Source organism: Neoarius graeffei, chromosome 6, assembly GCF_027579695.1.
Source record: "Neoarius graeffei isolate fNeoGra1 chromosome 6, fNeoGra1.pri, whole genome shotgun sequence".
NCBI classification, from domain to species: domain Eukaryota; kingdom Metazoa; phylum Chordata; class Actinopteri; order Siluriformes; family Ariidae; genus Neoarius; species Neoarius graeffei.
The window spans coordinates 18,759,189-18,777,870 of NC_083574.1; the positions used below are offsets into that span (position 1 = coordinate 18,759,189).

At 44.0% G+C, this 18,682-nt stretch overlaps 1 protein-coding gene across 1 annotated transcript in view; it reads left to right on the top strand.

Moving 5' to 3' along the window:
* The first annotated feature begins 1,083 nt into the window (after positions 1 to 1,083).
* Positions 1,084 to 18,682, top strand: part of c6h19orf47 (chromosome 6 C19orf47 homolog) — a 49,098-nt gene continuing 31,499 nt past the window's right edge. Inside the window, exon 1 of the mRNA XM_060923383.1 lies at positions 1,084 to 1,125. Coding sequence (XP_060779366.1) covers positions 1,107 to 1,125 — 19 coding nt within the window. The 5' untranslated portion in view covers positions 1,084 to 1,106. The remainder of the gene's footprint in view (positions 1,126 to 18,682) is intronic.

The window sequence follows — 18,682 nt, forward strand, 5'->3', positions numbered from 1 at the left end:
GCCTATCCCAGCTGACTATGGGTGAGAGGCGGGGTACACCCTGGACAAGTCACTGGGTCATCATAGGGCTGACACAGAGACAAACAACCATTCACACCTACGGTCAATTTTGAGCCACCAATTAACCTAACCTGCATGTCTTTGGACTGTGGGGAAAACCGGAGCACCCAGCGGAAACCTACGCAGACATGGGGAGAACATGCAAACTCCACACAGAAAGGCCCTCGCTGGGCTCGAACCCAGGACCTTCTTGCTGTGAGGTGGAAGTGCTAACCACTACACCACCATTATCTCATCTCATTATCTTTAGCCGCTTTATCCTGTTCTACAGGGTCGCGGGCAAGCTGGAGCCTATCCCAGCTGACTACGGGTGAAAGGCGGGGTACACCCTGGACAAGTCGCCAGGTTATCACAGGGCTGATACATAGACACAGACAACCATTCACACTCACATTCACACCTACGCTCAATTTAGAGTCACCAGTTAACCTAACCTGCATGTCTTTGGACTGTGGGGGAAACTGGAGCACCCGGAGGAAACCCACGCGGACACGGGGAGAACATGCAAACTCCGCACAGAAAGGCCCTCGCTGGGCTTGAACCCAGGACCTTCTTGCTGTGAGGCGAAAGTGCTAACCACTACACCACCGTGATGACATTTTGAATTATTGAGATTTTACTGCCCCCTAGTGGTGGAAAAATATTATAACAAGCACACAAGCTAAAATCAGGGAGAGGCTTTTTTTTTTTTATACATGACCAGTCTCTCCCACAGCTCCACTCAAAAAGAAAAAAATCAGTGTCAGTATGTTAATGTCAACCTAAATTCCTTTTGCATTTTGCTTTTTATTTTTCTTCCATATTGTCTTGGTCAAACAAACATTTGTGAGCAAAACCAAAATGGAACAAAATGTAAACTTTATGTGCTAATTAAATAAAGTCTAATAAATCAGCGTAGATGATGTAAGCGTCGAGAAACACTTTCAGGTTTCACGGTTTGATGTTGCGGAAACTCGGAAAGCTTCGGATTTCCGATTTGTTCCGAAAATCGACCGGACGTGACGTCAACACAGTTCCGCAGTGGGGTGTTTTTTTTTTCCATCAAAATGGCGTCCATGACAACAGGTGAGACAAAAAAAAAAAAAAAAAAAGCACCTTTCTGTCGCGTTGGGTCATAGTTAAATGTGTCGGTGTTGTTTTTAATTGTGATGATTTTTTTATTTGATAATATTGCTGTCATACGGAATTTATCATGTTTTTGGAAATGACTTTATCTCATAGCTATGCTAATAGAAGCGAAGCTAACAGGCTAAGTAGCACTTTTAGCTTATAGATGTTAGAATTTTAACAAAACAAACCTTATTGACTATAGAACGAGGTTATTCATTTAGTTTAAATTATAAAAATTTGTACACGCTAGGCTACACTATAATAGTTATGACTCACTAGCTATAATTTCTCTCTTTTTTTTATTTTACGAGGATAGCGAGCCGGCTAACTCGGGCCTTTTCAGCTAACTGGGCACGTGTAGTTTTGTTTTAATATTATAGCTTAATAACGTGGCAGAAATAATATTAATAATGGTTATAACGACACTTTCTCTATTGTCTATTTTTTTTCAAATTGGATTCAAGTCGAATCCCAAATGACTCCTCACTCCTTATCTAAGAACACTGTGAAATAGACGTCATTCTGCATCTTCTCTTCTCAGAAAAGACATCCAAGTTATTCTTCATGTTATAAACATATATATATATATATATATATATATATATATATATATATAAGCTATTTATTGTTCTATGATGTGTTGCCTGATTTATATGATGTAAAACAAAAGCTTACTTTGCAGGTCAGTGTTTTATAAATAACTCCCAGCTGCTCCTGAGCATCAGCTGCTCTTCGCAATGGCTCAAGTCACCATTGCCTACATGCAGGTTTTCTACATCCAGTAGAAAACCCAGTTCCATAGAAGTTCTCGTAAATCGCAGCTTGCTAAAAAATAGAGCAAGGCAACGGTGCGAAATTTGAATTGTCACACTTAAATCTTTGGATGTTATCAGTAGGGCTGGAAAGAAAACCAAGGTGCATTTTGAATTAATCATCACATAATTGATTAACCTGCTTAACTCTGGTTTTCCAATGAGGACGGTTGAAGTAAATGTTATTTTCAATAATAAAATGTGGCTCAGGGCGGCACGGTGGTGTAGTGGTTAGCGCTGTCGCCTCACAGCAAGAAGGTCCGGGTTCGTACCCCGTGGCCGGCGAGGGCCTTTCTGTGTGGAGTTTGCATGTTCTCCCCGTGTCCGCGTGGGTTTCCTCCGGGTGCTCCGGTTTCCCCCACAGTCCAAAGACATGCAGGTTAGGTTAACCTGTTAGTCTAAATTGACCGTAGGTGTGAATGGTTGTCTGTGTCTATGTGTCAGCCCTGTGATGACCTGGCGACTTGTCCAGGGTGTACCCCGCCTTTCGCCCGTAGTCAGCTGGGATAGGCTCCAGCTTGCTTGCGACCCTGTAGAACAGGATAAAGCAGCTAGAGATAATGAGAATGAGAAAATGTGGCTCAAGCGGAGCTTTCTCGCTGCACCTTTATTAGGGTGCCAATAAAAAAATGAAGTTATCTATTTCTCAAGTCTCACCCCCCAGTTTTTTTCCTTTGGGCTAAATATATCATGCTGTGAAATACAACCCCGATTCCAAAAAAATTGGGACAGAGTACAAATTGTAAATAAAAATGGAATGCAATAATTTACAAATCTCAAAAACTGATATTGTATTCACAATAGAACATAGACAACATATCAAATGTCGAAAGTGAGACATTTTGAAATTTCATGCCAAATATTGGCTCATTTGAAATTTCATGACAGCAACACATCTCAAAAAAGTTGGGACAGGGGCAATAAGAGGCTGGAAAAGTTAAAGGTACAAAAAAGGAACAGCTGGAGGACCAAATTGCAACTCATTAGGTCAACTGGCAATAGGCCATTAATGTGACTGGGTATAAAAAGAGCATCTTGGAGTGGCAGCGGCTCTCAGAAGTAAAGATGGGAAGAGGATCACCAATCCCCCTAATTCTGCGCCGACAAATAGTGGAGCAATATCAGAAAGGAGTTTGAGAGTGTAAAACTGCAAAGAGTTTGGACATATCATCATCTACAGTGCATAATATCATCAAAAGATTCAGAGAATCTGGAAGAATCTCTGTGCGTAAGGGTCAAGGCTGGAAAACCATACCGGGTGCCCGTGATCTTCGGGCCCTTAGACGGCACTGCATCACATACAGGCATGCTTCTGTATTGGAAATCACAAAATGGGCTCAGGAATATTTCCAGAGAACATTATCTGTGAACACAATTCACCGTGCCGTCTGCCGTTGCCAGCTAAAACTCTATAGTTCAAAGAAGAAGCCGTATCTAAACATGATCCAGAAGCGCAGACGTCTTCTCTGGGCCAAGGCTCATTTAAAATGGACTGTGGCAAAGTGGAAAACTGTTCTGTGGTCAGACGAATCAAAATTTGAAGTTCTTTATGGAAATCAGGGACACCGTGTCATTCGGACTAAAGAGGAGAAGGACGACCCAAGTTGTTATCAGCACTCAGTTCAGAAGCCTGCATCTCTGATGGTATGGGGTTGCATTAGTGCGTGTGGCATGGGCAGCTTGCACATCTGGAAAGACACCATCAATGTTGAAAGGTATATCCAGGTTCTAGAGCAACATATGCTCCCATCCAGATGACGTCTCTTTCAGGGAAGACCTTGCATTTTTCAACATGACAATGCCAAACCACATACTGCATCAATTACAGCATCATGGCTGCGTAGAAGAAGGGTCCGGGTACTGAACTGGCCAGCCTGCAGTCCAGATCTTTCACCCATAGAAAACATTTGGCACATCATAAAACAGAAGATACGACAAAAAAAGACCTAAGACAGTTGAGCAACTAGAATCCTGCATTAGACAAGAATGGGTTAACATTCCTATCCCTAAACTTGAGCAACTTGTCTCCTCAGTCCCCAGACGTTTACAGACTGTTGTAAAGAGAAAAGGGGATGTCTCTCGTACCCCTTTTCCACCAAATCAGTTCCAGGGCTGGTGCTGGTTCACAACTCGTTCAACTTGCGAGCCAGCTGAGAACCAGTTTGCTTTTCCATAGCTCGCGGTGCTAAGGGGAGCCACATCATTACGTTGCTGTATACATCAGTTACGTCATTGTATACGGCAGTTACATCGCTACGTTTGCATAAACCTTGGCGCGAATATCGAAGCAAAAACAACACGGAAGAAGCAGCAGCAGCAACAACAACAATAATACTAATGGATGACTTCGCGTTTGTACAGCTGTTGCTTCTCGTCGCTTAAAAATGGCGCTCTTTCACGGTCTTGTTATTGTTTTTGGTCTTAACAACCCCCCATGCTGATGTAAGCGGTTCTTTCCTCTGGCCCAGCAGAGAGTTGGTGCTAGCCTGGAACCGGTTTTTCTGGCCCCAGAGCCAGTTCTTTGTCAGTGGAAGCAGAAAACCCGGTTCCAAACTAAGCACTGGCCCGAACCAGCCCTGGAACTGCTTTGGTGGAAAAGGGGCATCAGTGGTAAACATGGCCTTGTCCCAACTTTTTTGAGATGTGTTCTTGTCATGAAATTTAAAATCACCTAATTTTTCTCTTTAAATGATACATTTTCTCAGTTTAAACATTTGATATGTCATCTATGTTCTATTCTGAATAAAATATGGAATTTTGAAACTTCCACATCATTGCATTCCGGTTTTATTTACAATTTGTACTTTGTCCCAACTTTTTTGGAATCGGGGTTGTATTAGCTAAATTTATTGATGTTTAGAGGTGGCACAAACTCCCTGAAATTTGGAATTATTGTGTGATTTTTGGCTAATGACTTGTTTAAAAAAAAACTTGGATACCATGTAAGGAAATCATATGAAGCTACTAATTTGCAGAGATGAAAACTTTATTAAACAGTATTGAACAATTAAATACAGTGGTGCTTGAAAGTTTGTGAACCCTTTCGAATTTTCTATATTTTTGCATAAATATGACCTAAAACATCATCAGATTTTCACACAAGTCCTAAAAGTAGATAAAGAGAACCCAGTTCAACAAATGAGACAAAAATATTATACTTGGTCATTTATTTATTGAGGAAAATGATCCAATGTTACATATCTGTGAGTGGCAAAAGTATGTGAACTTCTAGGATTAGCAGTTAATTTGAAGGTGAAATTAGAGTCCGCTGTTTTCAATCAATGGGATGACAATCAGGTGTGAGTGGGCACCCTGTTTTATTTAAAGAACAGGGATCTATCAAAGTCTGATCTTCACAACACGTTTGTGGAAGTGTATCATGACACGAACAAAGGACATTTCTGACGACCTCAGAAAAAGCGTTGTTGATGCTCATCAAGCTGGAAAAGGTTACAAAACCATCTCTAAAGAGTTTGGACTCCACCAATCCACAGTCAGACAGATTGTGTACAAATGGAGGAAATTCAAGACCATTGTTACCCTCCCCAGGAGTGGTCGACCAACAAAGATCACTCCAAGAGCAAGGCATGTAATAGTCGACGAGGTCACAAAGGACTCCAAGGGTAACTTCTAAGCAGCTGAAGGCCTCTCTCACATTGGCTAATGTTAATATTCATGAGTCCACCGTCAGGAGAACACTGAACCATAATGGTGTGCATGGCAGGGTTGCAAGGAGAAAGCCACTGCTCTCCAAAAAGTACATTGCTGCTCGTCTGCAGTTTGCTAAAGGTCACGTGGACAAGCCAGAAGGCTATTGGAAAAATGTTTTGTGGACGGATGAGACCAAAATAGAACTTTTTGGTTTCAATGAGAAGCTTTATGCTTGGAGAAAGGAAAGCACTGAATTTCCGCATAAGAACCTTATCCCATCTGTGAAACATGGTGGTGGTAGTATCATGGTTTGGGCCTGTTTTGCTGCATCTGGGCCAGGACGGCTTGCCATCAATGATGGAACAATGAATTCTGAATTATAGCAGCGAATTCTAAAGGAAAATGTCAGGACATCTGTCCATGAACTGAATCTCAAGAGAAGGTGGGTCATGCAGCAAGACAACAATCCTAAGCACACAAGTCGTTCTACCAAAGAATGGTTAAAGAAGAATAAAGTTAATGTTTTGGAATAGCCAAGTCAAAGTCCTGACCTTAATCCAATGGAAATGTTGTGGAAGAACCTGAAGCAAGCAGTTCATGTGAGGAAACCCACCAACATCCCAGAGTTGAAGCTGTTCTGTACGGAGGAATGGGCTAAAATTCCTCCAAGCCGGTGTGCAGGACTGATCAACAGTTACCGCAAACATTTAGTTGCAGTTATTGCTGCACAAGGGGGTCACACCAGATACTGAAAGCAAAGGTTCACATACTTTTGCCACTTACAGATATGTAATATTGGATCATTTTCCTCAATAAATAAATGACCAAGTATAATATTTTTCTCTCATTTGTTTAACTGGGTTCTCTTTATCTACTTTTAGGACTTGTGTGAAAATCTGATGATGTTTTAGGTCATATTTATGTAGAAATATAGAAAATTCTAAAGGGTTCACAAACTTTCAAGCACCACTGTACATAAAAGCAATAAAAGGACCAAACATCTTTTTTAAAGAGTACTCTTCTTCACTGTTGGATGCTGTTTTCGATGGTATTCGACAGCTTGTAAAAGATATTGTTTTTGGTCCTCATGAATGGTGATGCCATCATTGAACTGCTGAACAAGAGCTACACCTCTTTCAGCTGAATCGTTGACAACTTTCAGTCCACCAATTAGTCTCTTTCCTTCCTGGTAATCTTCATCTTCTGGCCATTCCTCCGGGGCTTTTCCTAAGGCTACATCCACACGACAACGGCAACGAGATGTTATTTAAAAAATATCACGTCCAAATGGGCAACGATCAGTAAAATATCAGGTCCATATGGCAACGCAACGCATGCTGAAAACGATGCAATACACATGCCACACCTCTAGGAGCGCTGTAAGACGATCCCTTCGGAGACACCAGAACAATAGAAGAAGTAAGGACGCATGCGCATAAACTGTTATGCGCGAGACTTCATATTAGCCACAAAGTCAGGAAAATCTGTTCGTAAAATTACATTATAATGACCAAATACAATGAAAAGTATTTTTCCAGTCTCACCTGTGAAAGGTAATCCCATGTGATCTCGTTTGGACGGCAAACCTGTTGGTAAAGTTAAACGCAGCTAATCTTTATTCTCCGCTTTGACCTTTCCAAAATGGCGGCGAGGATGACACATGATTCTACGTGGAAGGCGGCGTCTTTAATGGTCCGGAATAAATTGAATGATACACGTTGATGGATTAATTTGCTGTTTCTCACCTGTGAAAGGTAATCCCATATGATCTCGTTTGGACGGTAAACCTGTTGGTACAGTTAAACGCAGCTAATCTTTATTCTCCGCTTTGACCTCTCCAATATGGCGGCGAGGATGACGTATGATTCTACGCGGAAGGCAGCGTCTTTAATGGTCCAGAATAAATTGGATTAATTTGCTCCTCTACGCCCTTTTTGAGGAATGTATTGTCGGACTTAAATCAACATCTGAAGAGGTGAGATCGCTCCTTTTTTCCCCTATTTTTGCTGGCGGGATTGCACCATTACACAGTAAATATTCACAGTGAAAATATTTTGTAAGCACGTTTCATGAACCAAGTTATAGGATTTGTTGACAACTCGCATCGCAATGAGAAGATCATTGGCACTACTGGTGTTAAGAATCAGACCATTTCATAAATGAATATTTTGCTGTAGAGCTGCAGTGTTTGTACAATTGCATGTTTTTGCTTCACTATTACTGTCACTATTCTGCTTCTTGCATTACTACTGTGAACTAACACTGAACATAATAATAATAATAATAATAATATCCAAGCTCGTGTTTCACTCTCACTAGTGCTCTGTAAGGCTTTTTCCTGGTGATATTCGTTACACTTCTACCCGGCGTGAAGCACTCACAGTCATGTGGTTGTGACGTCATCGTAAACAAATCCGTTCTACTCATCCAGACGACTTCACAACGGCAACGTTGCCAGATCTTTCCACTCTGGAACCCGTTCTCAAAAAGATTGCATTTTGGGCACCCAAAACGCCGGTGCCGTGTGGACGCCAGGCCTAAACGATAAGCAATTGTATCGGAGTCACCTGAATCCGTTGCCGTGTGGACAGGGCCTAAGAAGCCTGTTGGAATGCGAAGGCTTGTGAACAAAGTGTGGGTGTGCTTTGTAATGAAGCTTGAGATGCTCAAGGTCTTGATATTTTCTAAATTGGTGTGAAATGTTAGATTAGTACTGTTGAATAGCTTTATTAAAAACAAGAACATAAATGTCCGAAAATTATACAACAGTAGGATTTTCAGAGGCTTTGTGCCACCTCTAAATATTGTTGCATCTTATTCTAAATTTATATTTCATTTTCTTGCTATTAAAGGAAAATAATTAGAGGGTGAGACTTTAAAAAAATGCAAAAATGAATTTTCCCCATTGTTATGATTGGCACCCTAACCTTTATCTAAACCATACACTACACAGGATAGGGTGTGAAATAGATGTCACCAAGTCTGCATCTTCTCTTCTCAGAAAAGACATCCAAGTTATTCTTCATGTTCTAGACATATATAAAGTTATTCATTGTTCACATGGATATAACTGGCCTCGGTAAAGGTGCCAAATCTGTATTTACCTTAGCATAGTGGGGGGGGGGGAAGGAGAGTTCGTTACCGTGAACCTCTAACACTATTGTCTCCTTCAAATGCAAATCCCACGTTCCGTGCCAACTCGCCTAAATTTCTGGAAACTCCCCAGGTCACCCTCTCAGATTTTGCTGAAAAAATTCTTACATGTAGATCTATATGTTTCTACAACCCCTGCAAATTATTAGCTTTCAATTCCTCATAGTTTCCGAAAAACAGGCCTTTGAAATTTGACCCCCAAAAAGCTAAATTTGCAAAACGTGCTTTCTTCCAACTTCAGGAGCTTATCATTTTAAAATGGATTAAACCTGGAAGCCAATATTGCAGATATTTACTAAATGGCATCCAAATTTTTTCAATTATGCCATCAGTTAGCCTCTGGGATGCTTATTTATCACTCTATAGGAAGCCAAAAATGGCTTTTCGGCCAAAATGAGCTAAAATAGGATGTAACTATAGACCCTTTTCACTCACGTGACCTTCGTAAACGCGACCGCCATTTTGGACATGAAGAAATAACGGTTTATGGCACAGACCCTTTCGGTTCTCGCTCATCTAGCTGCTACAATGACACAATCTAAAAGTAGACATACCATCACACTGTACATCACGCTGTGTACAGTTTACCTTCTATGCAGGCTTTTAGATAGAGGGGCGTCTGGGCGTCTTTTCGACGCCCTGTACTGAAAAAAACAAGAAATTGGACGCCCTACTTTTTAGTACGACGCCCTAAAGACGCCCTAATATTTCCGCCCGTGTTATGTCCGGTAACTTAGCTGAATATGTTAAAAAATCGCCGAGTCTGAGCTTTCCGAGGATCTACAAGCTTTGTTGACACCGCCATTTTGGAAATTTCAGAAGTCTCGCTTTGACAGCTGTCTTTCCCGAAGACGCCCAGGGTTACCATAGCAACAGCACGAGCCCAGAGTACAAAATATAGGCACCCGCCGCAGAGCTACAGAAACACGCGTTTCTATGGCTGCACTAATTTCAAAGTTGTGAGAGCCCTCGTTATAAATAAATGGGTTATTAAATAAATTTGGTGTACAAAGCACTTGTAATATGCGTTCCCAGAGCAGAGGGGGAAAAGATGTATGCCTAGGAGACACTGGCATAAATATCCAGACAATATAGCCGTAGACTATATTGCCGCAGCTAAATGTGGAATGTAGTCTATAGAAAACCGGCCTTACCTGACATGTTATTTATCCCGAATAAATCCTTTTAACAGTAAATAACACATTTTCATGCAGATTTTCCCAACATTACAGGCTACGTAGTGGAGAGTGTGGTAGTCGAGCCGGCGGGTAGTATTTCTAGTAGGCTAAACAATAATCAAATACGACACGTTCTAAAGGATGCTGGGATTATACCATTATAATGTTTGAAGACTTAGCCATATTTCCTGTGTGTTTTTTTCTTTGTTATACTAAATCTTTGGACGCTAGCGGCTTTGAAAGCAAAACTGGTCAGCCGGGGTTGGTTGTCACACTGTGTTCGGGGTTGGTTGTCACATGTAATGCAATTGCAATAGGTGCACTACTGACTGAGACAAACACAGCTACAACAAGCTTTATTTATGTAGTATTCTGCGATCAGAAAGCTTTATAGCTAATTTGTCATGCTTAATATGCAACTCCAGCTCAAAAAATCCCAGAAATATACCCATTTTAATAATAATATTCATTAAAAATATACGCAGTTTGCAGTGTATTTTGTTTTGGTGTTCCCAAAGTTGATATTGTATTACCAATCTGTTATACCTACATGTATTTTGAATACATTTTCTTTAACATTTTTACATAATTCTCAAAAATATGTATGTATTTTCGGTTCCTGTACCGCCCCATTGAAATAACATTGTGACAACCAACCCTATAGGGTGTCACAATCTGTCAAAGTGTGTTTGACAGCCCATATCTTTTGAACACAACGACATAAAGTAGAAATACCACCTTCCAGTCGTACCTGAGACTTGCAGCTTCCTTTGTACATTGAAAGGGACCCTATTCATACTATTGATACAAGAATGTTGTAACAAAGGCAAAAACACTTGGCTGTATTGCTCAAAATTTGCTGTCAAAATGAAGGAAATAGCATTTGAGAGCATTAGAAATTTCAAAATTTTCCGGGGGAGTACCCCCGGAACCCCCTAAAACACTCGTGCCAGCGGCGCTCAACGCGCCGCTACACCTCGCCACATACAGTGACACCTGCAAAAAAGTTAGACTCCCTAAAAAAAAATCCTGCCTAAAAGCCTGCTTCTATGGTTTGTGCACTCACTATTTGCCATTACTTTCTCCAACCCAGTGTTCGAACTATGCCGATATTTTCGGGGGGGGTGTCCCTTTTTTTTCCCTTGGGGGGGTGCTTGCGCTTGTCTCAGAGCGCGGGTCTATGAGAAGCCTATCTTACGCACATATCACGCGGACTCCACACCTCCACACACGCATCGCGTCTGAAGTCATAACTCATCGGGGAAATCGTGTCCGCATTGGCACGTTCAAAAAACAACCTCGCGTCAACAATGATACCACACGCAAGAAAAAAAAAAACAGTCAGGCTACTCAATACATCTGATCCACAGCAGCACCAAAGCATCACTGGAAATCATGTCAACAACCAATCTTCCATTTCAACACGCGTCAACAAACAAATGGCACCACAAACATGAACAAATCGGTCAGGCTACCAATTCCAAACCCACAGCAGATGAATATATTCCTTTCGATGCTTCGCCGTCGTTCCTCGTTGTTGGCTGTGGTAGACTACTGGTAGTACATGTCCAAAATGGCGGCCGTGTTTGTCGTGACGTCACGTGAAAATAGGGTATTAGGCAGAAAAAGAAATTTACCAGTCAAAAATAATATTTGATATAATCCTGATAAGCGCCGCAGGTGTGAAGACGAGCGCCGCAGGTGCGAAGCCCCTCTAGGGGGGTCTGGGGGCATGCCCCCCCAGAAAATTTTTGAAATTTAGACTTCATTTCCTGCATTCTAGGACATTTTCAGGGTGAAATGGCGTGTAATTTTTGATCAGAAATATTGCATATTTTTACTTTGTATTTTTTTCAGTTTCACTCCTGAATGTATCAGATGTATGTATGGTGTTTGATTTGGTAACAAAAGTGAAAAGAAAATAAACAACAATGAATTGTATATAATCTTTTGATCTAGTTACAGTATTTAATAAAAAAAAAAAAAAACCAACAGTATTCTATTTTACCATACCCCAATGAAACCCCCTTGTTAATCAATGTATCACACATACCTTTTCTGTCTTTTTGTGGAAAAACGAATCAGTTTTTGTCACATTCAATTTGGGGCGTTTGTTGGGATTCATCTTGATCCAGAAGAGTGAGTCAGCAAAAAAAAATGTGGTTCTCCCGCCAAGAAAGAGGAAACTACAACGCAGGGTGTTTGGCAATTTTCGACCAATCAGAATTCGCGATTTATTCAGTCCGCATGTTACAAGATTCAGTGCGGGCCAAAATGGCGGAAACGATGAAATATTCTGATTTTTCATTTTAAGTTTTCAGTATTTTTCGTATTAAACTGTGTTTCTTACGATTTGTAAATGATGGCGGAACCACACACAGACTGGCCATCGGGAGTAGCGGGAGTTTTCCCAGTGGGCCGGTGGTTCAGTGTGGGCCAGCGGAGAAAAAAAAAAAAAAACAGTTGCGCGCTGGCCTTTAATATGATAAGCAATGTTAACAGTTTCTTTAACAAACTGTTAACATTGCTTATCATATTAAAGGCCAGTGCGCAACTGTAATAAGCAATGTTAACAGTTTGTTAAAGAAACTGTTAACATTGCTTATCATATTAAAGGCCAGCGCGCAACTGTTTTTTTTTTTTTTTTTTTTCTCCGCCGGCCCACGCTGAACCACCAGCCCACCGGGAAAACTCCCGCTACTCCCGATGGCCAGTCCGTGTGTGGGCGGAACATAACTGGATTTATCGGATGACGTGGGAGTATTCATGTGCGAAAATTTTCGGCATTATCGTCCGTTTCAGTATCCGTCTGTGTGTATACTTGCCCGTTGAAATCGGCAATTGCCCGTCAAATTTACGGGTGGACGGGTCTCTGCCTAATACCTTACGTGAAAAGGGTCCATAGGAGCCATTCTGGAAAAATGGATCAACTCAGACTTTTCTCCTCATAACACAGTAATTATATGGTTATTATCTGTTCATAGGTACATTTTTTCCAGGATAACACTGTTAGGTGATGAATTACAAAAGTTTTAACATAAGCCCATCTCTCCGAGGGCCCAAAAATAGCCCATTTTTGCCCCCCAGTTTGACCATGTGGCTAGGGGTTTAGGATCTAATTTTTTCTTGATATTGTCTCCTATAAGATGTATCAACTGACCAAGTTATTTTAGCGAACACCTATGGCTTCACATTTAAATCAATTTTTATGTGAATGAACGTTTTTTTCATAAATCACTGTTTTGTCATATTCAGGACCTTAAAAATCTGAAACAGAACTAGGCTATATAGAAAAGTGATACTGCACAGATCTATAAACTGGCATACACATTTTCATATTCTGGAATGAGAATGCCTGAAGAATGCTTAGTTTTCTATCTATGGGAAACTGAAAATGGTAATTTGGCCCAAACTGGTAATTATTTATGAAGAGGTTAACCTTAAGTGAGGTTATGTGACATTGATTATTCTACTCATAAAGTACTGGTAATAATGTTAGGTACTTTTGCTATTCATAAATATATTGTTTCAATCATGATCCATACATGTTTGGAGTTTTATTTAAAAACCTGTCCAACAGTACTTTAACAGTTTACTGAAGTCATGTTAGTTATGGCATACACCACCAGATGGAGTAACAGTCTAGGGACAGCAGAGTCAGCCTGTCTGTCTGGACATTCTTTGTGTGGTTGAGGCCCCGACATAAAATCTGGAGGACGTCAGTATCAACTGTCACAGCATGACTTTAAGCATGTTCAGGATCTGTTTTCTAAGATGTAACATTATGCACCTTTTAATACTAGATATTAAGAGTCAGGACAGATGAAAATGGCATTAAGGAGTTTTCTAAAAGTGGTAAAAATGACTTTGTCTTTGTATACATGCATATTATATAGTGTGTACATGTGTGTATCTGTATGTAGTAAAGAAATGAGATGCTACTCAAATAAACATTTTCTAGAGGTATTCTGATACAACACTCTAAACTGTTTTATGGCAGCTTATAAAACTCTGTAGTACCTCTGTCCAGGATAGTTCCATTTCAGGCCTATAAGCTGATAAATATGAGAAAAATGGAATAATCATAAAAAAAAGTTTGTGTACATAAAAATTGATTTAAATGTGAAGCAATGGGTGTTCGGTAAAATAATTTGGTCAGTAGATACATCCTATAAGAGACAATATTTAGAAAAAAAAAATGAAGATCCTGAACCCCTAGCCACATGGTGTTAGGACTAGGACTGTTTTGGCCTCTAGAGGCCGCTGTTATTTCCTTTTCATGTCATGTTTATTTTGGCCTCTAGAGGCCGCCACTGTTCCTGTGTCTTGTGTTTGTGTTAATTGCCTAATTATCTTCACCTGTGTCCTTAATTAGTTTGTCTATTTATACCCCTGAGTTCAGTCCTCTTGTCACGGAGTCTTTGTGCTGTTATGTTTATCTCCAGTTTCCTTTGTACTGTGTTTTTTGATCTTCTTAGCTTTTGAATTTTTGCACTTTGCTTTTCTTTTGGATTATACTCTTTGGTTTTTTTTTGTCTTTTGTTTTGCCCTGTATATAGTGTATATAGTTTAAATAAACCTTTTGATTCTTTTTCTACTTCCGCCTCACGCCTCTGCATTTGAGTCATCCCCCTGGTGGCCTAGTGGGGGTTTGCTGGATTATCACACCAACGAACCAGGTTCGAATCCCAGCAAAACCCTAACAGAAAGACTCCGTCATGACCGACTCAGCAGAGGCTGCTTCAACTGTCTACCCGGCCAACCTTCAGGGAATTATGGCAGCTTTGACACGCTTCGGAGCGACCATGGACGCTCATGGACGTACGCTCACCAGCCAACGTGAGGCCCTCGCTCGCCACGAGGAACTGCTTCAGCAAATTGGGAAAACCCTGGCACAGCTGACATCTCTGCCTGCATCTCCTGCTCCTGATCCAGTTCCTGCTCCTGATCCAGCTCCCACTCCTGCTCCAGTGCCTCCTGCAATGCTGCCTTCTTCACCTCGCGAACCCAGCCTTCCTGCACCACAGAGGTATGACGGCAAGCACAGTGAGTGCCGAGAGTTCCTTACCCAGTGTCAACTCACCTTTGAGCTTCAGCCTACCACCTACACTACGGATCGCCGCAAGATTGCCTTTGTGATCACCTTATTAGCTGGTAAGGCGCGAGCCTGGGCTACTGCTATCTGGCAAAGACAGGGACCTGAGTGCTTTGATTTCCAGCTGTTTTCTGAAGAGATGCTTCGGGTCTTCGATCAGGCAGACATCAGTACCGACGCAGCCCGAAAGCTCATGTCCATCCGGCAAGGAGGAAGCGTCGCAGATTACGCCATCTCGTTCCGAACACTCGCAGCAGTAAGTGGATGGAACGAGACTGCCCTGGTGTCAGCCTTCCACCATGGTCTGTCTGACCCCATCAAGGACGGTCTGGCCTCTATTGGATGCCCAAGTGACCTCGAAACCCTCATCTCACATGCTATTCGTCTGGACAACAGGATGAGAGAACGCCACCAAGCCTTGAGACCCCCCAGCCTCCCTACCTCTACCTGGAGACCGTCTACCTCCTTCAGTGACTGTCCAGAACCCATGCAAGTGGGTCGTACTCGCCTCTCCGCATCTGAGAGGGAGCGCAGAAGGAGGGACAAGTGCTGCATCTACTGTGGCAAGCCTGGTCACTTCCGAGCATCATGTCCCGAACTCTTGGGAAAAGGACCGCCCCGTCCAGCCGAGGGAGGGTTGTGACGGGGCCTACCCTCTCTCCCGGACTCCCTGGCCAAGGAATCTACATCCCGGTCTCCATCTCCTGGGGTGAGTCTGTCCACTCTTGTCAAGCTTTGATAGACTCAGGGGCGGCTGGGAACTTTATGGATATTCACTTCGCCCAAAGCATCAATATTCCGACTGCACCTCTTGAAGTCCCACTGTCTGTGTCTGCCCTCGATGGCCAAGCGTTAGGTGATGGAAGAGTCACTCAAGTTACTTCTCCAGTCTTCCTCCAGTCTCAAGGTCACAAGGAAGAAATATCCCTGCACCTGATTCCTTCACCTGAGTTCCCAGTTATTCTAGGCCTTCCTTGGCTTACTCGCCACAACCCTCGCATAGACTGGGTAACAAGCCAGGTTGTGGAATGGGGCCCTGCATGCCATACCTCTTGTCTGCTCTCTAGCTCTCCTGTGTCTCCTGCCGAGCCCCCTGATCTCACCGAGTTATCTCAAGTTCCCACAGAGTACTGGGATCTCAAGGAGGTATTCAGCAAGAGCAGGGCCGCCGTTCTTCCTCCGCACCGGGCCTACGACTGTGCCATCGACTTGCTCCCTGGGACTACCCCTCCTCGTGGCAGACTGTTTTCACTCTCTCAGCCAGAACGCAAGGCCATGGAGGAATACCTCAAAGATGCCCTGGTCTCTGGGTTTATTCGACCCTCCACTTCACCTGCTGGAGCCGGCTTCTTCTTTGTCGGCAAGAAGGATGGGGGGCTCCGACCATGTATTGATTACAGGGGCCTGAATAAGATCACTGTGCGCAACCGATATCCCCTTCCGCTGATGTCCACAGCTTTCGACCTGCTCCAAGGCGCCACCGTCTTCACCAAGTTGGACCTACGGAACGCATACCACCTCATCCGTATCCGACAGGGAGACGAGTGGAAGACTGCCTTTAACACCCCGTCTGGGCACTACGAATACCAGGTGATGCCCTTCGGACTCACCAATGCACCAGCTGTTTTTCAGGCCCTAATCAACGACGTCTTAAGGGACATGATTAACCTATACGTTTTTGTCTACCTCGACGACATCCTTATCTTTTCCAAGACCGTGCAGGAGCACCGCCACCATGTCCGCCAGGTTCTCCAGAGGCTGCTACAGAACAATCTGTTCGCCAAGGCCCAGAAATGCGAATTTCATGTTCCCGAGGTCTCCTTTCTGGGATTTATTGTACGGACAGGCCAACTCCAAATGGACCCTGCCAAGACCCTGGCCGTCCGGGATTGGCCTACTCCCAAGTCCGTTAAGGAGGTTCAGCGGTTCTTAGGATTCGCTAACTTCTACCGCAAGTTCATCAGGAACTTCAGTTCTGTGGCAGCACCCATGTCAGACCTCACCAAAGGGACAGGTGGATCTTATGGCTGGTCTCCTCAGGCAGAAAAGGCGTTCAAAGACCTCAAGGACCGCTTCTGCACGGCACCCATTCTGGTTCTCCCGGACACCTCCCAACCATTCATCGTGGAGGTGGACGCCTCGGACAGTGGTGTCGGCGCGGTGCTCTCTCAACGTTCGGAAGGAAAGCTGCACCCCTGCGCTTACTTCTCCCACCGCCTGAGTCCTGCTGAGTCCCGGTACGATGTGGGGGATCGAGAACTGCTAGCGGTCAAACTGGCCCTTGAGGAGTGGAGGCACTGGCTGGAGGGAGCACAACATCCATTCCTGGTTTGGACTGACCACAAGAACCTGGAGTACCTCCAGCAAGCCAAGAGACTGAACCCTCGACAGGCTAGGTGGGCCCTGTTTTTCAGTCGGTTTGACTTCACCCTCTCATACCGCCCCGGCTCCAAGAACACCAAACCTGACGCACTGTCCAGACTGTTCTCTGCCACTAACAGGGAGAATGAAGTTGGGCCTATTATCCCTGTGTCCCGGATTGTGGCCCCTGTCCGCTGGGGTATTGAGGAGGCTGTCCGACGAGCCCAACGCCAGGACCCCGGTCCTGGGACGGGGCCACCAGGCCTCTTGTACGTCCCACATCAAGCCCGGGCCAAGGTTCTCCAGTGGGGTCACTCTTCCCCTCTCACCGCCCACCCGGGAGCTCGGAGGACCCTGGACTTCCTGAAAAGACGCTTCTGGTGGCCTAACATGGAGAAGGAAGTAAGGTCATTTGTCCTGTCCTGTGAGGTTTGCACCAGAACCAAGAACCCACGACAGCGTCCCCAGGGTCTCCTGCATCCTCTGACCATTCCCCGGCGTCCCTGGTCCCACGTGGCAGTCGACTTTATCACGGGTCTCCCTGAGTCACAAGGTAACACGGTCATTTTGGTCTTAGTTGACAGATTCTCCAAGGCCTGCCGCTTCATACCACTGTGCAAACTCCCCTCTGCTCTTGAAACTGCGAAACTTTTGTTTAATCATGTCTTCCGAGTCTTTGGTCTTCCACAGGACATCGTCTCAGACCGAGGGCCCCAGTTCTCCTCCCGAGTGTGGCACGGGTTCTGCAAGGTCATCGGAGCCACTGCCAGCCTCTCCTCTGGGTTTCACCCACAGTCCAATGGTCAGACGGAGAGGCTCAACCAGGACCTGGAAACCACCCTGCGAGGCCTGGCTATGGATAACCCGACATCGTGGAGCACCTGGCTGCCATGGGCGGAGTACGCCCACAACACCCTGCAGTCATCGGCCACCAAGCTGTCGCCATTCCAGTGCCAATTCGGGTTCCAGCCACCTCTGTTCCCGGACCAGGAGGAGGACGCGGGGGTGCCCTCGGTCAACCAATATGTGAGACGGTGTCGCAAGACCTGGAGCAAGGTCAGGAAGACCCTCATACAGACCTCCAGAACCAACCAGACTCAGGCCAACCGCCATAGAAGACCTGCACACGCTTTCCGCCCTGGGCAGCGTGTTTGGCTGTCCACTAAGGACCTTCCACTGCGGGTGGAGAACCGCAAGCTTGCTCCTCGCTACATTGGCCCCTTCAAGGTGGTGCGCAGGGTGAACCCTGTCTCCTACCGGCT